Source organism: Lactuca virosa, chromosome 8, assembly GCF_052849685.1.
Source record: "Lactuca virosa cultivar CGN04683 chromosome 8, Lactuca_virosa_CGN04683_v6, whole genome shotgun sequence".
Lineage (NCBI taxonomy): Eukaryota > Viridiplantae > Streptophyta > Magnoliopsida > Asterales > Asteraceae > Lactuca > Lactuca virosa.
Genome location: NC_136433.1, coordinates 364,696,585 through 364,721,040, shown reverse-complemented (window position 1 = coordinate 364,721,040; position 24,456 = coordinate 364,696,585). Strand labels below are relative to the sequence as shown.

At 37.2% G+C, this 24,456-nt stretch overlaps 1 protein-coding gene across 1 annotated transcript; it reads left to right on the top strand.

The window, feature by feature from the left end:
- The first annotated feature begins 7,525 nt into the window (after nt 1-7,525).
- LOC145132084 (GDSL esterase/lipase At1g28610-like) lies at nt 7,526-22,517 on the top strand. Its single transcript, XM_079066738.1, has 5 exons — nt 7,526-7,850; nt 8,400-8,633; nt 8,809-8,957; nt 9,088-9,364; nt 21,895-22,517. The coding sequence occupies exons 1-5, from the start codon at nt 7,589-7,591 to the stop codon at nt 22,221-22,223; spliced, it is 1,251 nt and encodes a 416-aa protein (XP_078922864.1). The 5' UTR covers nt 7,526-7,588; the 3' UTR covers nt 22,224-22,517.
- Nucleotides 22,518-24,456: the final 1,939 nt, after the last annotated feature.

Here is a 24,456-nt window from a genome sequence, read left to right as displayed (position 1 = left end):
CTTAAGCTGGAAAAAAAAATATAAAAATGGATTTCTAAACTGTTTAACCCAATTTTATGATTTTTGTGTATTTATTCTAACAAAAATGGATTTAAGTGTATTTAATCTTGGGAAAATAGAAGAAAAATAGCTTACTAAAGAGAAAAATCATCAAAATTTTTATGTAGCATCCTAATATAATATAAGGTGTTCTGGTAAATTTTCATGAATTTTGGATGAGTAAAACTATTTTTCCTGTTTTTAGTCCATTATAAATACAAAAATCGGAGAAAAATAGTAATGCATTATGAAAACTTCTGAAAATATTTTTCTTAGTCTTCCACATAAGGTTTAAGCTGAGAAAATTATTAGATACCCTTTTAAAATTGTCTATAGTGGTTTTATGATTTATTGGGGCTAAACATAAAGAAAATTCAAAACCACGCTAATCAGTAACAAAATCGATGAAACTTAATGAGAAGTCATTATTTAGCATAGGGGTCATCCACGAATTTACCTAGGATTTATAGACCTCAGAAAGTATTTTATATGATTTATTGCCCTATTTTATTGGAATAATTATAATAATTCGAGAAAAATGAATTAGGTTCTGAAAATTTGTAGAGCATCTCATGTTGTTGGTGGAATACAGGGAAAAATCGTATTTGATCAGAAAAGAAGTTTTAGATATTTATTTGGGAATAAATCCTTTATGAACATATTTGAAACCTTTTAACAACAAACTTTGATCATCTCGCATCTAAGCTTGAAGATCTTCACATGCATGTTGGTTTGAAACGCATTCAAAAATTGTTTTTGAAAGAAAACTTAGGGTGCAGGTGGTGATTTTCCATAAAAACGTGTAGAAAAGTGCATTTTGTTGATTTTGACTTAGGTTTTGGTCCTTGGATTTCACCATTTACAACATGCATGTTGTTTTTGGGTGAAATCCTGCCACCATCATCATCCAAACTGAAGTGAATGAAGATGCTCACAAATTTTCTAAGAGAAAGGTGTAGAAGAAGAAGGAAATGCAAGAAAAACCTTGAAAACTTGAAGGAAAATGAAAGGAAATCGTGTTCTACGTTAATGAACACCACTAGATGATGAAGATTTTGAGTTTGAGGTGTGTTCTTGGACTTATTTTCTGGAAAATTTCGTGGGTATAGAGAGAGGAAGAGAGAAAATGGAGTGGTGAAGGTAGAGAGAAATGAGAGAAAATGAGATAGAAACTGGAGTGTGAGAGAGAAAGAAGTGATTATGTGTTTTGGGAAGAGGGGAGTGTCTTGGGAAGAGGGTGGCCGGTTTTGGGGGATAAGACATGGTTTCCCACTCTTCCATTTTTATAAAATTCAAATCTTTTATAAAAATATCAAACTCTTTTATAAAATGTGCACTAAAATCGAGTTTTTATTCATAAACCTTGATTTTTGATTCATAAATTAAGGGTAAATGTTAATGAATTAAATTTTATTATTTTCTTGAATGCATTTTCATAATTTTAATTATTATAAGAACATATTCTAAGGTTCATAACTATTTTTATAGACTTTTTAAGGTTAAATTTTATAAATTTAGGTTTTAGGGCATTTAAGGGTTTTGGAGTTTAATAAACTTTGAATATCAAAATAAATTGAATCTTTGAGACTTCAAATTATCTTATGGTATTATAACTCTTTTATGGTTATAAATAATGTTTGTAATTTACTTTTAGTGGTCATTGGCATTCTATGTAGTGATTCCGAGATTTAAGCGAAATTGAGGAATCAAGTATACTAGTCCTAGTCTTCAACTTTGACTTAAGTTTCTATGAGACTTTGACCTAATTTCTACTTCTAGGTCAAGTGCATGATGTGTGTATATGATTCATGAAAAGGTGTTCGAGTCAAAGAGTGACCCGAATTTGGATAGTCTCTACAGATAAGTAGTTGTAGAATTCACATACCAATGTGAAATCTAAGTACACTATCCTTCGATCTTACTTGTTTCCAAGTTTCTAGTAGGTTATAACTTAGCTTCTAATTACAAAGTGTAGTATGTGTCGTGCCTATAAGTGCAACTAAGTTTAGTCAAATCAAGAATCGACTCGAATTTTGACGATTTTCACATACATTTATGTGATGATCTCAATGGGTACCACAACTCTCGTTTAGGATGTTTTGGCTAGTTTTGACTTTCATTTTCATGCTAGCTAGGTTAAAAGTAAATTATTTTATAAAAATCATATCTCTCTCGTATGAACTCCATTTTCGGCAAACTTTTTCCTAAAGTTTATATCTTGAGGAGTACTGAGAAACTCCTTTTTTCACTTTTAGTCAAAATTCGACCGATCTCTAAGTACCGTTTTGACGTAATTAACTTTTATTATGTGGCTGATTTTCTATTTTTATAAAATCTGTTAACTCTTTGCTTTGGATTCGGATTTTTACGAATCATATATCATTGAGATCACGATAACAAGTGCTATCCAAGTATGTTAACCATATTAGGAAATGTTACAACTTTTTGGACGCTAATTGTTTAGCCTAGTGAACGTTTTTAACAATAAATGTAATGTCACATTTTATTCTTATTATCTCAATGATAAAATATTTCAATTTTATGCTATTACATCTGTTTTCCAACTCTTTCCTAATGGCGATTAGTGACAGAAACCTCTCGGTTGTCACAGTATAAGAGCCTTGGTTTGAGGGATTCCGGCACACAGTCGGGTATACCTGAACTCAAACCGAGGAATTTGAAATCTTTTTGAAAGAAAATGGATTTTATACATGGATTTTTTAAAGAAAGGGGTGTGATAAGTGTAATCATTCGTGCTCAAGTAAGGATATCCTAAAATACCCATGCATGTTTATAGTTTCAACATATGTGTATATGTGTAGCATGCAAGATTAGGGTTGAGGATTTGTTCGTAATTGGATGATAGAATTCTTGGAGAGATGCATTATATTTCAATTATATGAGCATTTAGTACTGCATCCTAATGTAGATTTAAGATGAATAGATGGAATGGCCGGATTAGGGGCAGTGCATTGGTTTAGAACACAATGCTCGAATGGTGCTAGGTTTGTGCTTCTAGGGACTCCGCTGCTGTCGAATAATTATTAAGTGAATGCGTTAAATTACATGTTATGGGGATAGGATAATTTTTGATGGTTAGATTCAACTATATTGAATAACTCTTTTTTTAGTCCAACCATTATAGGGTGGGATCTAGCATTCAAAAATTATCTGATGTTGATAACATGTAACTGTACTTGTGAGGCGGTTAGACGTGTTGGAGGAAGTCTCTCTTGCAGTTAATGTCAGTAGGTGATGGAAAAGGGAATCCTAGGAAAGGCTATGATAAGTCTTAGCGCATAGGGAGCTATATAGTGTGAGTGAAGTAATGGATAGTAGGAAGTGAGTTGGAGAATTCGAGACAGTCCTTGAGGAAGTTATAGATAGGTATGGATGGTAGTATTGGGCCCATACTACTGAAAACATAGGATCTATACCTAAGACAAGGAAGGTCTTGATGATTTCGAGAAACTTCCATAGTGTGAACCTCTTCATGTGTGTACTAATTGTTTAGGTATTGTGTCTCAACATGGTGATGACTTGTGGCGGAGCAGGAGGTTCGGGATCTAGATCGATATTGGATACGGGAACCAAACCAATTGATGAGGGGCTATAGTAGTTCATCACGTCTGAGAATACGTGAGGCATCCTTAATGCGACCCTAGTGATGTTCGGATCGATCAAGCAGCGTTTCATCGAGTTGAAGGGGGAGCCTTTCCGGGCCTTTAGATCCGAGCGTGATACAGGTCAATACGTAGCCCACACTCTTTCCTTCAAGGTTTTTACGAGATGTGGGGCACCAATGTTCTTTTGGGTGAAGGACAACATTTCCACCAAACGATGAACAATAGACATGGAGTGTGATGAACAATAGACATGGAGTCTGATCAGGTGACTAGCTTCTTCCCCGATGGGTCGAAGGTGAGGTTTATTGCAGGCTGTCTGAGGGAGCGAACCCAAGATTAGTGGGATGAGGTTGGTTATGCTCTTGGAACTTTGTCCATTAAGGGCATGACGTGGTCGGATTTTGTAACCCAGTTCTGAGGGGAGTTTGCACCGCCTGTTGAGGTGCAACAGCTGGTAAGGGAGTTCCAGGATATGCGGCATACCACTGAGACCTTGGCAGAGACTACCGCCAAGTTCCGAGAGAGAGGTTTATTGGTATCCCAGTATGCTGCAAATATAGAGATGAAGAAGAATCGTTAACATGATATGCTAAGATATAATATAAGGGAGTTTGTTAGCTATTAAGCTCGTCCAACATTAGAGGACATGATATCTAGGGTTTGGGAGTGGGAAATTGATTTAGAGCCCATCGGGAGGGGAAGTGTAACATCTGATTATCAGGTACTTTCATTTTTAGCCCTTGACCTAATAAAAAATTTCACATTTGGTCCCTTGTGGTTTAAGTTCCACCTTCCAGCCCGTACGTTGGGCGTACGTGAGGGTATGCAAAACGTACTCGTGAGAAGCTCGGGATCGCGGAAGCCATGCTAGTACGCTGGGGCATGCATGTGGTATGTCGGGCGTACTAGCCTAGCCTCTAAACCCTAAATTTTAGGGTTTCACCCCTATTTCAAGACATTAACTCGCCCTTGGACCTCCCATAATCAGCCTCCACTCCTTCCAAACCCTAATCTCGAGTGTATTCCTTGTGAGTGAAGATCTTGAAGCTTAGTGGTGATTTTGGTGGGCTTTTGCTGAAGTAGAAGACTAGTGAAGAAGGTGGTGTAAAGTTTATACCATTATGTGTTTCCTTCTAGATCTCCATAGATGAGTTTTTATGAGCTTTTTGTCCCAAATCTTGGACCTTTGTGAGTATGGAGTACTCCATAGCATTTCAGCTGTCATTTTAAGTGTTTTAGGCCTTGTAGATTCATAAAAATGGTTGCTTAATGGTCCTTTTATAGTTATGCAAGATTTTGGTGGTGTTGAGTATGTATTAAGTTAGAGTTTTAAGGTTTAAACTCTTTTTAGCCATGCAAAGGCTTAAAGTTTTGGACTTTATGGATTAAGACGTTCTAAGAAGGTCATATTTGTGTTTGGGATGCATGCCTTAACGTTTAAGACTGTTTTGGAGTAATTTTTGGGATCAGAAGGCTTACACCCCGCATACTTTTAGCTACGCCCAACGTAGCCTGACCAAATCCTGGCTGATTTTTTACTACGCCCTGTGTAGGAGGAGTGTACGCCCAACGTACGCGCTAGGTAGTTGACTTTTGCTGACTATTAACCTGTGGTCAAGAGTTAGGTTTTTGGACCATGGGAGGGGAAAAATGGTCTTTGGACTCGCAAGTTGAGTTATAGACCTTAATTATTAATTACGGTCAATTATTGTGTTATTAGGCGGAGCCTAGTTCCTACAGTTCAGGTGTGAGATTTATCTGTCATCAGTAGCAGGTGATTTTCCTCACTTATTTTTACATGTGTGGTACATTAGTTGTATTTGTGATGACGAATTGGGTCTAACTTTTATTTTGTATTATGTTGTTTATGTGCGACTGACACTGTGGCCTCCAGGGTTACTAATAACCCATATGGCGTGACTACTGCTAGTCCCCAGGGTTGCTGATAACCCATAGCTGTTTATTTATGTTGTGATGTATGTGGTATCTTAGAGAACTCACTAAGCTTCATGCTTACTTCTTGATTATATGTGTTTCAGGTACTTATAAGGATCGCGGGAAGGAGAAGGTCTAATTGTACACACTAGCTGAGAAATTTGTGACCGGGCATTTTGTGGCACTCTGTTATTTTGTGATGTTTTGTATTTGACACTTTTCTTTTCCGATGATTTGGCTTCTGAAAAATATTTTTGCGTAATTTAAAAATAAAAATTTTTGTATGAAATTTGAGGTTTACAGGAAGGCAGAGCGGGTGCACACATCTGGGTGTTCAGTGAGAAACCCAAAGTTTTTTAGTCTAGACCGATGGGCCAGCAGGGTCGGGGACGCCATGACAAGTGTGTTAAGATGCATGATGGGGTTTGGAGGGCGATTGGTTCAAGGTGCTATAAGTGCGGCAAGACACGGTACTTCCGTAGGGATTACACTACCACCACCACCACCCATGCTTCATGAATGATTTGTTTTCATTGTAATTAGAGGGGCCATAGGGAGGTCGATTGTCCGAGTTTGACGGTTGAAGCGGTTGCAGCACCGCTCCGGCGATGTTGAGGATCACAGATGGCCGAGAGGGCAACCAGGCGGCCCTTGTGCCGAAGAGCAAGGCTATTGAACTGACAACCGAGGCGACACATGTGACTCCTGACCTTATATAATAACTTATCCCAATTGATACAATAGATTTGATTTGATGTATGAACATATTGTTTATCAGAATAAGAGTTTAGATAAAAAGCTAAAAGTTAATTAAGTAATGATACAATGTAATCTAAGTGTCATTAAATTAGTTTTTATTTGATCGATGCGTTAAGTTGTTATATGAGGTGTTAAGTTGTTATATGAGGTGATTAAGCCTAAACTTATGTATTTTATTGAGGATTTCGTTCTTGGATTAAACGAGATTACAAGAGCAACAAGTAGGGTATGTTTTACAGCAACCAAAGGTGAGTAAGATTTTTTTGAGCACACATCCCTAAATGATTTTATTGTTTTTTTCTACGTGCTATGTGTTATGATTTTTTCTTTTTGATTGATTATATGATACGATGCGATGATATGACTGATACTTTATGATCTTATATATGTTTTTTACACGATATGATGTCATTACAACTTGTAATGACATTGTATTGTGTAATCAACATATATAAGATCATAAAATATCAACCATATCATAGCATTTTATCATATAATCAATCAAAAAAAAATATATAACACGTAGCAGGTAGACATATACAAAGATCATAAGATTCTTATTAATTTATGTGAATATATGTACGTTTCTTCTTTTCTTTCTTTAATATATTCCACTTAATTAAAAAACATAGTCGTTCATGTAGACTGATGGATTTGACGGCCGGAGTTGATTGCTTCTGTTAAACATGTGTTAAGAATCGAGGAAGGGTTTTCATAATTTCCATAAGCTTGGTTTTTTTACTAGCATTAAAGAAGAAATTTCAATTTCAAGTGCCCTTAACCCTTGACACCTAATTTCAATTTGAATAAGGATCTCATCCACAAAAAAATATTCTCAAAATGTCCAAAATGTGCACGTTTAAAACTCTTTTACAGTTTAGTATATTGGTTTCACATTACTCTTTAAATATTAACCCTAATAGAAAAGAGAAGAAAGAATCTAGCTAGAGAAAGGTGGAAAAAAAAACATTGTGGGTATGTTTTACCAAGAAAATGAAAAACATGTTCAAAATCCAAAAAACCATACATGTTTTTCTAATAAAATGAAAAACATGTTAAAAAATACAAAATTTTAATTGAATAACATGTTATTTCTCTTTTCATTATATTTATCCACATAAGTGATTTGTTTATATAATGGGAGCTCCATGCTATAACTTCCGCAGGAAATTTTGTTACCTTCTTTCTTTTCTTTTCAAACAGTATAAATATATTTGGAGCATCTTGTAATGGAGTTTTCTACATGTTCTTGGTCCATTACATTGTTCTTAATGATTTTGCAGGTGTTATGGAATACTAGCATGTATGTGAATGGATGTTATACAACCATTTTCAGCTTTGGTGACTCCCTGGCCGACACCGGAAACATTAAACAAATCGCCTCCATATCCCACACAGACGTTGATGCTCTTCGGTGGCCTTACGGAGAAACCTTCTTTCATCAACCCACGGGTCGTGCCTCCAATGGTCGCCTCCTCATCGATTTCCTAGGTAAGTCCTGTGTGTGTGTGAAACTAATAACTATCAAATGTGACTGGTAATGGTTGAGTCCTAGCTAGAACAATTTATATATCACAGTAAACGGCTAGATTTGATTGGACGTAGATCAAATTGGTTTGTCCCAGAATAGACTCGACTCAGAGTAGTTTTGTTTGATTGAGGATTCAATTTGACTTGTGGTTTAAGACTTTAAGGTATGTCTATGATAAATCAGATTCTAGTTGTCAGTACCATTGCATACATACATTGAATTTCGTTCATGCATTGACAAATACCTAAAGCATTTCACTCTGGACAAGCAAAATCCAGATGTGTAATGCTAAGCGTGAATTAAAAATTGTCCTACATCTTGGAGAAACCTTATCTTTGTTCCATGCAAGTTTCTGATCTAAGTTTACTTTTTTTTCCCCATGATTATCATAACTTCATATTGATTTCTTTGTACCAACCCTAGTGTTTGTTTTAGATATTTGACATCTTCTAGATAGTCTCTAATTAACAAACTATGTAGTTCATTTTGAGTTTTTGTTCTTCCTGAAGCTGAGAGTCTTGGGTTGCCATTGATACCACCGTTTCTGCATGACAAGGAGGATGACAAAGTGGTGGAATTTGGACAAGGACTTAATTACGCGGTGGTGGCTGCAACAGCATTGGATACATCGTTTCATGAAGCAAGAGGGACTGTTAATGCTGCAGCCAATGTTTCTTTAGGAGATCAATTGACATGGTTTAAACAATCACTGCCTTTTATTTGCAGCAACGCGTCAGGTTCAGGTAATCAAACATACATATGTGCTTCTACTGTATACAGTTGTGCTAACCATATGTGTGCATAATATTTGTTATATATTGGGATTATAATTTTCTAAAAAGTCAAAGATTCTTGTTTATAATTTTGAGATTCAAACAGTATTTAGTGAGTACTTGTATTGATTATAATTGTTGGCAGATTGTAGAAACATAATTGGGCGTTCTTTGATCCTAATGGGAGAGATTGGTGGAACCGATTACAACAATCCAATTGTTGATAATAAACCAATCGATGAGCTCAATTCATACGTTCCACTTGTTATTGATACCATCATCTCAGCAATTAATGTAACTACTCAAATCATTCAAACTATATGTTAATTTATGATCACTACCAACAACTTACCATGCATTCACAAATTTCTTTTTCTAGTTTATGATTTTCTCCTGGGATTGACTCTAATAGTTTTAAATACAGGAACTAATTAATATGGGGGCTCAAACACTGGTTGTTCCAGGAACTTTTCCAATTGGGTGTTCTGGTATGATTCTAACAAGCCATTTCTTTGAAAAAGAAGAAGAGTATGATAACAGAACCGGTTGCCTCATCAAGTTCAATACGCTTGCCGAATACCACAATGAACTGCTGCAAACAAAACTAAACCACCTCCGAGAGCTGCATCCCAGTGTCATCATCATCTATGCTGACTACTACAATGCTGCCATGCAGATTATCCGTTCTCCAGATAAATTTGGTACTTTTTTTTTCTTTAACAGCCAGATATATACTATAAGGATAATGAACCCCGAACAAAAACACATCTTACAAAGCGACACCACCTGTATATGAAGTTTAACAGTCCATTAGGAATATAAATACACCACTGATAGACTAACATATCATTCACCTATGACCACATAACAATCCAGTTCTATGCAAACCCCACAAATATTCTTGTTGCCAGAATCCTCTCGACCCCCGGTTTCGTGCATCATGATGCCCGGTCTAGTGATCCACGTACCCATGATAACCCAAATAGCTCACAATCAGAAATTGGTGAGTGTTAAAATTATGCTCGACAAAGAAACATTTTTTTGGACGTTGAAAAACAATCCAGTACTATATGAAATGTGATCACACCATTTTATCCCATAAAGACTTAAATCAGATGATAGCAACCAGAGACCAACTTCAGACTCTACTCCAGTAAGCTAGTAAGCCAGGAAGTATATTCAGCCAATCTTGTTCCCGTGATGGAATTACACACACATACACACAACACACAGAATGACAACACACGAAAGAATACACAAAACACCAAGTTTTCCCAATTTCCCAAATCTTCCCACCAAAAACAAAACACCTTTTTAAGGCAAAAAATATCTCACAGTAACACCCTTTGATCTCACAATTAAGACTGCACCCCAACACCAAGTTACTTTGAGGAGATAGACACCAAAACCTGAACACATTCTATGAGTTCCCATGCATCCAATCCACCCCGACCCATGTTGCAATTAATGAATGTGCATCCTAAGATTACTGTTTGAAATATTTTCATATAAAGATTTCCCACGAATTGAACAGTACACAAAGTCGATGCATCAAGAAACGATAACACGAAGAATCAATCCTTTTACATTCCCAAATAGAGGAGGTAAACTCTACCCTTAAACTGATAACCAGCTACAATTGTTGTGATGTTGAAAATGTGATCGAATGAATCCACATTACCTGGAACGAAATTAACGCCAAATATTTCACCCCTCTGCCCACATATAGTTTGCCACCAAACGTTTTACTAGTGCATGTTCCTTCCTTTCTTCTGCATTCTTACACAAAGGGCAGCTATGATCATCAAGTTATACGCCAATATCCACTTGACATTAGTAGTAAGTCGTTTTTTTTAAGAGTTCTCTAGATCAAGACATTAATTTTTCCAGGGATCAGGTTATTCCACTTCCACTTTGAGCAACAACCTCGAAAATTCACGTCATTTCATATGCCTTAACAATCTAATATTGAATCTTTTCGAAGGATGCAGAAAACTCTACCCCCTCAATATATTATTTTAATCTTTGGCTCACCACACAATCTCTATTAGCTTCAATTGCCAAGACTCTTGGAAACAGATCTGCAAAGGCTGTTTTATCAAACAATATTGTTAGTGGGTAATATAGCACAGAGTTTGTTGGAGTTGTTTAGGGTTTATGCTGGAGATCTGGATACCCCTTAGATCTTGTGAACATTTTCTGAACTGATATTTCTTCCTTATGCCTGGGTTGCAAGAAATTCAGCGTAGGTTAATCCAGGAGGATACTTACGAATCTAGACACGGAAATCGTATGCCAAATTGCTAGAAGGATTTCGTTTTAAGAAAGCTAATAGTTGTGAGTCTCTTCTCAAAGAGAAGAGTCGTTTATATAATAAACGAAATTAGATTTTGCCTCTTAGGGTTGGCCGTCATGGGTTGTACGTCAGCGAAACCCGAAATTTAATAAGGAAATCAATGGTTTTCAAAACTGATGAATTTCGTCACTTTAACCATAATCACCCACGCGGGACCCCAGGCAGGGGTTTTTCCCCTTGGACCACGCTAGGGGCGCTACCCTTAGACCCCCGACTTATCGTCGAACCGGCTTCTAATTCGATATTATAAATGCGTAAACTCCGCACATACCCGTACATATATTATAGTACAAATTATGAAGCCCCCTTCGCTCACATGTTAGTTCCAATTACATGAAATGACATGGTGACACTAAATTCGCTAACAAGTTTGTAATTATAAAGAACAATTTTCAGCACACTCTATTAGTTTTGATGTACCGGACCATGTAGCCAACACCATGCCTAAGCCAACGGATATAGAATGGAAGAAGATTGATGCTATTTTGAAACTCGATAAATATGGCACGGTCTTTCCAAACCTATCATCGTTGATTTGAACATGAACTTCACTGTTAAAGACGTCTCAGTGAATCTAAAAGGCTTGTTCTAAGTCAATAATGACGAAAAAGCAATGGAGGTGGATAATAGATTGTGTAATGTGTCCACTACAGATATCTTGGCCACAATATCTTCACAAAATCAAGACAATGACTGATTTAATTGAAAATATTAGGCCCCCGATACTAGATAAAAACCTAGTCTTCTTTACTATTAATGGAATATCATCAAAGTTTGATCATGTGGAAAGCATTGTAAGACACCGATCTCTCCTTCCAATGCTTCTTGAAACTCGGTGCACGATTCTCCTGGAAGAAAAAGGAATGGTTCACTCACAACTCACTAATGTCCCACCTCATCATGACAATACCTCATAATCCACTATTCTTCATTTCTTGTTATGTTTTGTTCGAAGAGTCTACATCTTCGTATAGTTCAGTTACACCCGAAGCACCACCCTCCTATGATTACCTACATGACAACCTTGACTCTTCTCATATTCTTCACTAATATTTCCTGGCTCCTTCCTCTCACCTAATCTTAATGGCTCCTCTCCAAATTCCTCTCCCTAGTTTCCACATCACCTCCTTCAACAAAGGCTATCAAGACTACATATCACACTTCACCATCTTCTGCCATTATCATTGAACCACCTAGACAAATCACCAATGATCCAATGATGATCCGCACAAAAAGAAGAGTCCAAGAATCCATTCAACGTTTAAACCTAATCACTTCCTCTATTTCCCATGTCGCGTGACCATATTTACAAGTTATGTAGGACCCTCACTAACATAAAGCCATAGATAGAGAGTTTTATGCTCTTATTTTGAATAGTACATGGACCCTTGTTCCCCCGACCGGGAGGGGTAAACAATTCATAGATTCATGTGGTTACTCAAGCAAAAATTTCATGATAATCGAACTCTTTCCATATACAAGGATTGCCTTGTTGCCAAAGTAAAAAATCTAACAACCAGGTATTGATTGCAATGAAGCATTTAACCTGACTAACCAATGACTAACTAACCGTATAACATACAGATTGTTCTTACGTTAGCTGTGAAGAATGCTTTTCTTCATAATTCTACTGGAGACAGTTTACACCGGACCCTCTACAGGACCGTTAGTTTACATTGGACCCTCCTTTTATTATTCATTTATGATATTGTTTTAGCTAGTCCATTTATAAAATTCTAACAACAAATCATTTCTTATTGGGAATGACAGTTTTCTACATAAATTGGGGGACTCTTAATTATTCCCATAGCATATCTTCCTCCTATAACTCCACCGTTTTACTTCTCTCAGAGCGAAAATATGTAACCAATATTCTTTAGCAGGCTAACGTGCTTATTGCGACCAATATTGTTATTCAATTGAAGCCATACAAAATCTAGACTTGAATGGTACCCGATGTTAGACCCCTCTCCCCACAGCAGATTGGAAGAGCCCTTTTGTACCTAACCTTCAACCATACGAACATTACATCTTAATTTCAACAAATATGCGTATATATGTACGATTTTCCAAATCCATAGTTTTCTGCTCTTAAGCGTATTTTGAGATTCAGATTTGGTGGGTGTCCAACCACTTGCCAGTCGACCTCTAGATATTGTGTATTACTACTCTATGACAATCTTGTCTCAACGCCATCCAAACGATAGGGTGTAATTTCCAATTCTACATTTGAAGTCCAATACATGGGATTCGTCAATGCAGTTGCATAATATTGTTGGGTGTAACTTACTTCGTTACCTCCAATGTCCTCCCTCACAGATGACTACTGTATTTTGACATCTCAAAATTCAAGACCAAAAATTTCGTTTTTAATTATGTATTTATAAAAACCAGTAGTCTAAAAACATCAATAGTATCATCACATATCATGATCAAAACCAATATCTCAATACCCAAAACATGTCATAATAAAAAATCATCAGAGCACAATTCCCAAAGATCTCATGTGCGGAAAATCATAGTGATGCGCTGCGATCATGCCAACTCCTTTCCTTTCAAAGAAGAAGTACCTGAAACCAAAACTGAAAACCGTAATCACAAAACTTAATGAGTTCCCCCCATCATACCACACACCATACAATAAACATACTGTCAGACATATCTGGGTGCCCGACCTACCCTGCTGAGCATACGTGGGTGCTCAACCTACCCATGTCAGGAATACCGGGGTGTTCGAACCACCCCTGTCAGGCATACCTGGGTACCCGACCTACCCATGTCAGGCATATCAGGGTACCCGACCTACCCTCCAGTTTATTTCAACCAGTTATGTAGTCTGTTTCACCCCTACCACTACCATATAATGTCATATTATAACCATACATAAACATATTGTCAGGCATATATGGGTGTCCGACCAATCCTCCGGTTTATCAACAGGATACAGGGTTTATTCCACCCCCAACCACTATCACATAATATCATGACACACTAGCACATAAATCATAACAGATAGTGGAATAACAGACGATTATCACAAATACAATCATCTAACTACAAACTCCTACTAGTGGGCCGGCCTTGGTGCTTTAGACCCACTTTTACCGGGAAGGTAACTCACCTCGAATGCTGTAAATTAGCTGAAGAATCCTAAGCTCTGAAATCAACCCAACTCAAACCCCTACACATAAAGTTTTCCTTTAATTACCCTCTCACACTCATAACCCCTTAGGGGTCAACTTTGGTCAAAGTCAATGACAATGTCAACACCCTCATCAAAGTCAAAGTCAACATTCCGAGTTAACTCAACTCGTCGAGTTGGCCCTTCAACTCGCCGAGTTCCATAAATCATAAAATCCTGAAGTCGCGATCCAACTCATCGAGTTCTTTAATGAACTCATCAAGTTCCTCCTATCAACAGGATCGAAAAATCTCAAATCAACCCGTTGAGTCGATCCTTGAACTCGTCGAGTTTTTTTCCTTTTAACAAAATCGGGACGCTTCGACCCAACTCGTCGAGTTCCTCAATGAACTCATCGATTTCTTCAGTCTGTTAAGCCTTCTTAAGGCATGAAGCCATTATTCTTCAAATCGAAGTCCCATATTCCATATCTGGGTCGAAAACACACCTAGGAGGGTAAAGTTTCCAACTTTACCCATTAAAACCCATCCTAGAAGAAATGAGCTCTAATCCTAACTCAAAATGGCTTGGATTCAACTCCAAAAGCCATAAAAACGTCAAGATAGACAATGAGGTCACATGTCTGGGCTCTAGGGACAATTTGGTTATGTAAAACTCCTACCTTCGCTTGCATTCATGACCTACTAGGGCTTAGAAGACCAAAAAGGTGGTCTAAAAGTTGCATGGGACTTCCATGGCCATAAAGTTGTCACCTTTATTCCATGAAGTCCCCTCAAGACCCTAGAGCTGAAGGGTTTGCCCACATACGACGTCCAAATCCCAACAAACAACATTCGTGTACCAAAACATGAAGAAAACATCCTAAAAATAGATTTAAGTATACTATAGGCAAGGTAGAAGCTTTATACCTCATATGAACCAGAATTGAGGCGTAACTTCTGGATCTGCAAGCTCTCTTCAAAATTTTGCTCCTTCTTCAAACTCCTTGCTCTTCAAAACCCCCAAACAACACCAAAAAGCTCAAAGTAAACTCACAATCACCAAAAATGGCTTAGGGTTTTGTGATTAAGGTTTTGGACAGTGGAGGCTGGACATGAGGCCAACTTAAGGTGTTTAAATAGGGTGCAAAGTCCCAATTTTAGGGTTTCCCAAACCCATTCCAACTTGTCGAGTTGGTCCCCTCCAAATCATCGAGTTGGTCTTCCAAAAACACGCGACCTTGATTTCCAGCACATCGAGTTCTTCCCCATGGACTAGACAAGTTGGCTTTCTAATTGAATACTTTTCTTTCCTTAATCGGCCTTCTATATTTTGGGTGTTACATGTATATTGTTAGGAAGTCAAGCAGATAACAACAAAACTGTAAGCACAATATTTACATGGTTCAGTCAAGGTGACCTACGCCCACGGACAGGAGGGGAATATTCTTTTATTTCAGAGTTCCCTATTTGTACTTGAGGGATCAGACCTAAAACACTAATGGACCTAGCCTATTGGCCAATAGTCCCATAAAAGTTTACAACCAATCACAATCCGCTATGCAACATCTTTTGGAACATTATTCCTTGCATGAGCATCAACAACACACATGATAGAGCATTATGATCCATAGTGGAAAATCAAAATACAAGAATGGCATATCAGGACGATCATGACATATCGACCATCATGGTGGCACATCAAGCAATAATCATTTAGGATCTTCAACTTTTGAGCTTCCTTGAACAATCTTGAGAAATATAGAGGAGTTCATAGCATGCGGCTCGTCAAGGGATACCATGTCATATCAAGAAACCAAGTGGCACATCCTTGCATCAAGATGAAACGTCATGAATGATGATAGTGCATCTTGATCAAGGGATATCACATCCTCTCCAAGGTTGTGATATCTACACATCCACTCCAAAATGGCACATCCACCTCATAAATGGCATAGCTAGTCACTTGGTGGCATATCCAGTCACTTCATGGCATATCATGTCACTTGGTAGCATATCCAGTCACTTGATGGCATATCATGTCACTTGGTGGCATATCAAGTCACTTGGTGGCATATCAAGTCACTTTGTAGCATATTAGGCCCCTTTGTGTTATATCAAGTGACTTTGTGGCATATCAAGTCAATTCGTGGCATATCAAGTTACTTCGTGGCATATCAATATCTAATAGTGATACACCTTGACATCTAAGTGGTGCATCCAATCGTAGAAGATTCGTTCCTTTGTTACTTGATCCCTTCCTTTGTTAGGAGATCCATCCACTTCCAGGTACTCCATACCTCCTTTTAGAAGATTGGTTCCTTTGTTACTTTATCCCTTCCTTTGTTAGGAGATCCATCCCTTTCTCAGATGATACGTTCCTTTGTTACATGCTCCATGAATCTCAAGTGCTAATTTTAGTTCCAAGTGCTCCAAATGCTGCATGAGAATGATCTAGATGCTCGTTTCACATTTATCAATCTCCACCTTGACTTGAGCGTCTTCTAAACTCTACCTCGAACAAGAACTCCCTCTCCCTTCCTGCCATCAAGCCCCGAAGTGGCTTACCTCCTGCAAACATCAACAAAGTCCAAGTAAAGCTTGAAATTCTCTATAGCCAATGATCTTGTCATCATGTCATCTAGATTCTCCTTGGCATCTGATTGCATAACCTTTCATAGAATATGATTGGTTTCTCCACCTTCAAAAGAAGACTTTGAATGAGATCGACCACCAATGATCTTCTTATTCGCAGATCAAATTCATGGTCTAAGTCTATCAATCCAACCAAATATGTATGTTGTGAATTAGCACCATACACCAGACAAACATCAAGACTTCCCTTCATGTGTCACTAGATCCACTTGATCACTACCCAATGAGCTTTTCCCTGATTTATTCGAACCGCCAAAGAAGCACCATCAAGTTTGGACCGATCACAATAGAATGACCGCAAGATTTTGTCAATGTAATGAGAAATGCACGACCATCCTGGTCTTCTATAACTCTGAATATCCATCCTTGATACCTTCTTTTCAACTCCTAAATCGTTCATCACAAACTCATTCTCCAGAAGCTTCTTCAAGGTTTCTTTCCCAACATCAACATCACCAGACACTTCTTCCCTAGGTTGAATAAGGGATTCCTCACGTCTAAGTTGTTCCATGCCTCCCTGTTGTTCCTCATTTATCACAAAACTATATGGGTTTTCTGTTTCAAACTCCACCATCTGGCTAGCACCCCGATCGTTCCTGGCAACACTTGTACCACCTCATCTCTTGTTACACATAGCAGATTCAAAGTTCACATCTATGCTAATAACGAATTTTCAAATGTGATCTTCTGTGTACCATAGACGATGACCTTTCCCACCAGATGCATATCCTAGAAATATGCACTTCATTTTCCCGTGCTCCAATTTACCATCATTCACACGAGCATAAGGAGAGCATCCAAACATTCATAAACCAGTGTTCTCAGAGGGTTTCCGAGGCCAAATGAGAGGGACCCCATACATCTGAGTGAACACTCTCAAGATTATCCTTGCTTGAGTTTTGAACCGAACTGAACTTCACCCTTCTTTGTGTCTCTTGAACTCAAGCTTCATCAGGTTCAACTCTTCCAATTTCATCTCCACCAAACAACCCCTTCTTGTTCACATGTCCCAACATATGATGCCAAAACTTCCTTTCATCGTCATACTGATCCAAGGGTTGGGATACAGTCACTGTTCCCCTAACTGTATAGCCTTTCACAATATAAATCCCATGAGGACTCATCATTCCCTTCATAACTACAAGAGCACCCTTGGAAACTCTTACCCAGTCACCCTCTTGAGAATATTTCAGTCCATGCTTTTGCCAGCGTTCTAAGAGAAATCAAGTTATTTTAAAGTTCAGGGACGAACCATCAATCCAGTCTCCTGACCATACCATTATGCATCTTGATCTGCATCGTGTCGCTGCCCTTGATATCGCTCCTGCAATCATCACCAATCATGATTGTGCCATTCAAATCTTTGAAGGAGTCGAACCAATTGTGATTTCATGTCATATGATAGGATGCTCCAGAGTCCAAGACCCAAGAATCAACAAAACTAGATATACAAGCTGTCAAAACTTCACTATCATCCCCTTCATCAGAATTTCCGTGAACCACAGCAACATTGTTGTTGCTTGGTCCAACACCATTATTCATTTTCTTCAGCAATGGGCAATCCCTTCTGAAGTGCCCCTCTTCCTAGTAGTTATAACATTTAATCTTGGCTTTAGATTCAGAACATGAATTCCTTTTGTTACATGAACCTCTCTGGGATGCTCTTTGTCTGCCTACGAAAAAACCGAACTAGAAACTTATTCTCCAACTGAAACTTTTCTTTTCAGATTGTTGGACATCAAAAAATCATTCGCATCATTCACAGTGATCGTTGTCCTACCATACAACATGGTATCAACGAAATTCTAATAATAATTCGACAGCGAACATAATAGGATAAGTTCTTGATCTTCATCTTCAATCTTTACATTCACACCTTGTAAGTACAAGATGATCCTATTGAAGTTTTCCAGATGATCCTTCACTTGGGTGCTTGGCGAAATCCTAAGAGTATAGAAATATTGCTTCTGATATAGCATTTTCGTCATAAAGTTGTTCTGATACTTGTCATAAACTTTACCCCAGAGCCCAGAAGCAGTTGTTTGATCCACGACCTCTCTTTGTACTTCATCTGTCAAACTGAATAGAATAGCGCAATGTGATCTTTCAAGAATATCTACCTTTCTTTCAGCCACCATGTGCACAAGACACAATATTTACATAGTTTGGTCAAGGTGACCTACGTCCACAGACAGGAGGGGAGTATTCTTTTATTTCAGATTTCTCAAACACCACAAGTTCAACTACATTGCGATTTTCATATCACACTAGAATACAAGATACAACACACACTAATTACTCTGCATGCATCCCTATTTATACTTGAGGGATCAGACCGAAAACTGTACTCGGCCAAGCGCATTGGCCCATAGGCCTATGTAAGGTTTCAACCAATCACAATCCGCCATGTAGCATCTTTTAGAACATTTATCATTACATGAGCATCATCAACACACATGAACATTTATCATTGCATCATCATCAAACTGTGGGGGTGTTTATGAGAAATATAGCCTACAATTTATATTTTGTTAATAGCCCACTTATAGCTAGCCTACACATCGGTAGCCTGAATTTTGGAATGTAGTAATGAAGGTTCATGTTAGTACATGATAACATGTGATTACTCTTTGAGATAGTGATCCATAACCCCCACCCCACCTCCACCGCATGATGGATCATAAATCCCAATTTAGCCTTAGTGTTGTGAGTATATATTATTACTCATGTCGAAACTACCACAACTACTTTCTTAAGAAAGCATAATTGATGTCATTTAGGCTACCGATGATGAGTCCACTTTGTCTTTACTCCTTTCACATAATTTGTTTAAGAGGTTCTGATCTCCAAACATAGGACCACTTTAAGTCTCGAAAACAAGACATTCGTAATTATTTTACAGACACAACAAATAAGATCGGTTGGTCTATATGTACTCACCAAGAATTAACAGTTTTTCAACCTTCTAGACTAAAGCGATGAATGATAAGCTAGATCCTTTGTCAATGGATAAATGTCTTTCAAAGTGAGTAACTGATAAAAGTCTATCATTACCTTCATGAGGTAGATCCTTTGTTAATGGATGAATAGTAACTAACTCTTTTAAGAAAGCAAAGGACAATCTGTTGGGCTAGGTGCTTTATCTCTACTATACCCTCGTACCGACTTCTTGACTTCGTGAAATGATAATAAGATTTCTTGAGCCGTAGCTTATGATATTGATAGTTTCCTAAGTTTACTACTAAAAAGTCTAGGTGTTGAAAAGTTATTGTCCAACCATTTGGACTTAAATAATTCAAACACAACCACCTTAACGTACAGATAAACAATCCAACTTCTGTTAATGGTACGCTTGTGGATGCTATCAATCCTTCTTTTTTTTGTTTCTAGTTCTATGCAAAAAGGCATGTTTTCGTCCCCCTCGACCCACTATTTCACCCTTTCCTTTGGTTTCAAGTCAAACGATGAGTTCCTCCTTATGTATGCGATTTTGATTTGGTGAAGCTTTCTCTCAAACCCATTTATTTCTTATTATATTTTTCTTGAAACCATTAACAATCTCATCCGTCATATTCGATAACTTTATAATTTTTTCCAAGACGACAACGAAAGGATATAAGGTAGTGGGATCCATCTTCCTCATAAACCATCTACTTGAAACCACCACAACTAAATCCTTATATGTTAACCAATAGTTAGATTTTTTAAAATCACTAGGACTGAAATCTACCTTATCAATCCGTCAACATGATGATCGGGAAACGATCTGATAGAAACGTTTCATGGAAGTGGATTATGCATCCCGGAATTCAAAAGAAAAGAATCAAGAAACAAAGGCTTTGTATATCTTACTTAATTTAGCTTCATCAGTCGACATTCTTGTAAATCCGGTCCTGCCATATTCAGATCTACAAAAACAACATTTTCTATGAATTTATCAAAGTAGCATGCACTGGTAGGGAAAATTAGCATATCCTTTCACCGACTTTTCTAACATCTTTAAATCGTTGAATATTAATCATCAAAATTTCTTGTTATTGTCAATCAACCTACTAATTTCTTCCCACAATAATTTATTATCGGATCAAGCTTCTGGAGCATAGAAACTGATGAACTAATTTTTTTTGTACCCATATGCTTTTTACTGCTAGGAAGAAATCTTTCATTAGACCTTCAAACTTGTGGAATAACAAAGGGTTTAAATTGAAAATAGACCACCCGATTTCCGGTTTGGAATTACAAAGTAAAATTCCATGTTATATCTCCCCAATAAGATCTACAATGCTTAATTAAACTTTTCATACCCTATTTTCTAGGCATAACTCAACTATTTTATTTTGTTTGGCCTCATAACCCCCTCCTAATTCGGATAGAAAGAGCATTCTAGAGGTGAATTTTTAACACAACTCCCTTTTTCACAATTCCTAATATATCATATGTATTACTACACATAGTGAAACCTTTTTCGATAGCAATTTCAGTTATTGTTCTAACATCTGCATTTACATGATAAATTGAGATTTCACAATTAGCCATAGATGGGACTAAAGTATTTTCCATGTCGTTGGCCTTATTTATTTTGTTGATTCGAATGATCTTTGATTTAGTTAGAGAGGCACACCATCTCTCTATGAACCAAAAAACAACACTAATTGATCAGAGTTCTCTCTTCTTTTTTTTTGCTACCTTTCTTGAATGTTAATTCACTAGGCTTCTTTCTCTTTCTTTTGTTTCTAGCCCTATTCTTTTTGGTTTTTAATTTACTTATATTTTTCAATCAACCTTAACAAGATATATGAAAGGGTAGCCATCTTTAGATCCGTACTAGTTTTCTTATCTCTACTTCGTTTATTTTTTCATGAATGATCCGGATTAGATGAATAGGCATTTTGATTATTACTTTCCAATATGTTATAAGCTCGAATCACTTTCTTTTACATCGATGGGAGCCAAGTGGTTGATACCCAAAATTCCAAAAAGCAGATCCGGTGTTTAGATATTGGAACAGCCAAAATATTGCTAGTGATACACAATTTACCATATTATTTGTTAATTTAGGATCTTGATTTTCTTCTTGTGATGGAATCGAAAATATTGCAGGATTCAGAAAAATGGTTTTGAAGTCATGCTGTGGAGGAGGAGGTCCATATAATTACAATCCGTTGGCGACATGTGGACAATCATTTGCGACTGCGTGTGATGATCCCAATATGTATGCTTACTGGGATGGAATACACTTTACAGAAGCGGCGTACCTAATAATCTTCAAGAGTTTATTTCAAGGCCCATATACTACACCCCAATTTAATTTGTTGTGTCCTACATTAACATCACAAGTTAGAGTTGGGTTATCGGGTTCACAAATGCAACACAGACCTATTAGAACTGGAGCCGCAAAGGGAGATGTGCATTTTCTAGAAAAAATGTAATATATAGTTAAAATAAATATTGAGAAAGAGCATCCACATTCACAGTTAGTGGAAAAGTGAAGGGAGCGGAGTGTATTATAAGAAATAAACAATTATGGAGTTCAATGGTCATTGCATCATTGGGAAATAATAAAGTGTTTTAAGGGGGCGTTTCGTTTGTTTGATTATTTACGTGGGATACGGAAAGTGGCAAACCATTTGGAGTTAGATGGATTTAAACTTACAAAGACTCGGATAGTTTTGTGTGTTTGTATAATATTTTGAACATAATTAAAATTCATTATGCTTACAATATTGTTTGGTTTGCAAAGGATGTTGAATGTATTTATGCCATGGTTCTAAAAGTCGCGTCATGACGTGCCATCGCTACAATGCTTATACTCGATGCCAAGCCTTGAAAAAATATCATCTAAAGTGATATATGTATATACAATGAATTATAGTAGAAATTACATATAAAACTATTAATTATACATAAAACTCCGACTTTTAGTCACGCCTTAACAAAACGACATAACTGTCCACGACTCATAATGCTTGAGGCATGACATTGCCGCCATGACAGACTCACGCTATTTAGAATCTTTCTTTATGTTAGACATAAATGACTTTTAAATGATTTTTTAGAACCGGAAAACCAGACCGGAATCGGAATCGGACTGGAACTGTTAGAACCAAAATATATAGAACCGGTTTTGATTCCGGGTTTAAAAATTAGCTTTTTCCAGGTTTTGGGTAATCCGGGTTTGGGTCAATCGGGTCAGGGTAAACCGGGTCTAAAATCCGGAACCAATGGTAAGAACCGGAACCACTTTTAGGGCTGGAACCGGTTTTTGTGAAACGTTTAAATGTTGCATATCTCATTCGTTTCAACTCCAATTGACATGCGGTTTTTTCCAACGTGTACTTCAGAGTTTGTACATGATTTCAGACTATAAATTTGTCATTTTTAGTTTTATATTCATTGACTTACAGTCCCCCAAAATCGAGATATCAAAGCTGAAAGTTTTTAGTTTTTATGTTTTTTTGTATTCTGTGAAAGTTTTAAAACATGCATATCTAATTCGTTTGAAGTTGGATTGACATGTGGTTTTCCAGCTTGTAGTTTAGAGTTTGTACGTGAGTTTAGACTATAAGTTTGTATAGTCCCCCGAAGTCGGGATATCAAAACTGGAAATTTTCAACTTTTCAGCTATTTGTTTTTGTATTTTGTATTCTGTGAAAGTGTTAACACATGCATATCTCATTCGTTTAAAGTCGGATTGACATGTGGGTTTTTTCTCATAGTGTAGTTTAGTGTTTTTCCATGATATTAGACTATAATTTTTTCAATTTTGGTTTCATTTTCAATGAGTTACAGTCCCCCAAAGTCGGGATATCAATATGAACATTTTCAAAGTTCAGCCCACTATGTAGTAAATAATTACCAAAAAAAGTCCGGTTTTTTTTGGTTTTCCGGTTCTAAACCCACTTTATCCGGTTGCAACCTATCCACGTTCTAGACCCACTTTACCCGGTACCATACCCGGAACCGAATCGGAACATGTTCCTATATACTGGTCTGGTTTCCGGTTCTACAAAATCCCGTTAACCGGTTCCGGGTTTTCTGGGTCCGGGTCCATCCGGTCCAGCTTTAGACCCACTTTCATATATATATATATATATATATATATATATATATATATATATATATATATATATATATATATCAACTTTGATGCGGAGGACATAAATGATTTAGCGGAAGGTCTTATCGACAAGTGGGAAAAAGACAAACGGGCCAAAAGGGACGCAACCTGAGACATAGCTTTTAATTCATAATGAATTTTGAGATGTACGATATATAGATATAAGTTCATGTGTGGATGAACATCTCTTCTGTTGACATAGGAACCAATAAAAAATTAGAAAAAATAAATCGTTAATTAAATCTATAAGGGTATATTAGTAATCTTAGCTATGATTAATTATGGTAAATAGAGAAAATCTTTAATTACCTTTAAATTTGGGAAATCAGTTTATGAACCTTAAAAAACGACCCACCGACCTCCTTTATAACAATCCATCTTCTTCCTTCCTACACAACCTCTGCATGCGATTCTTTTTTCCCACGACATCATTAAGTACCAACGTGGTGTCGTCCAACATCGTCATCAAGCCGAACACCATCATCTACCGATCTTCATATTCTCATGTAAAAGATTAGAAGTCACTCGACAATTCACATTATAAA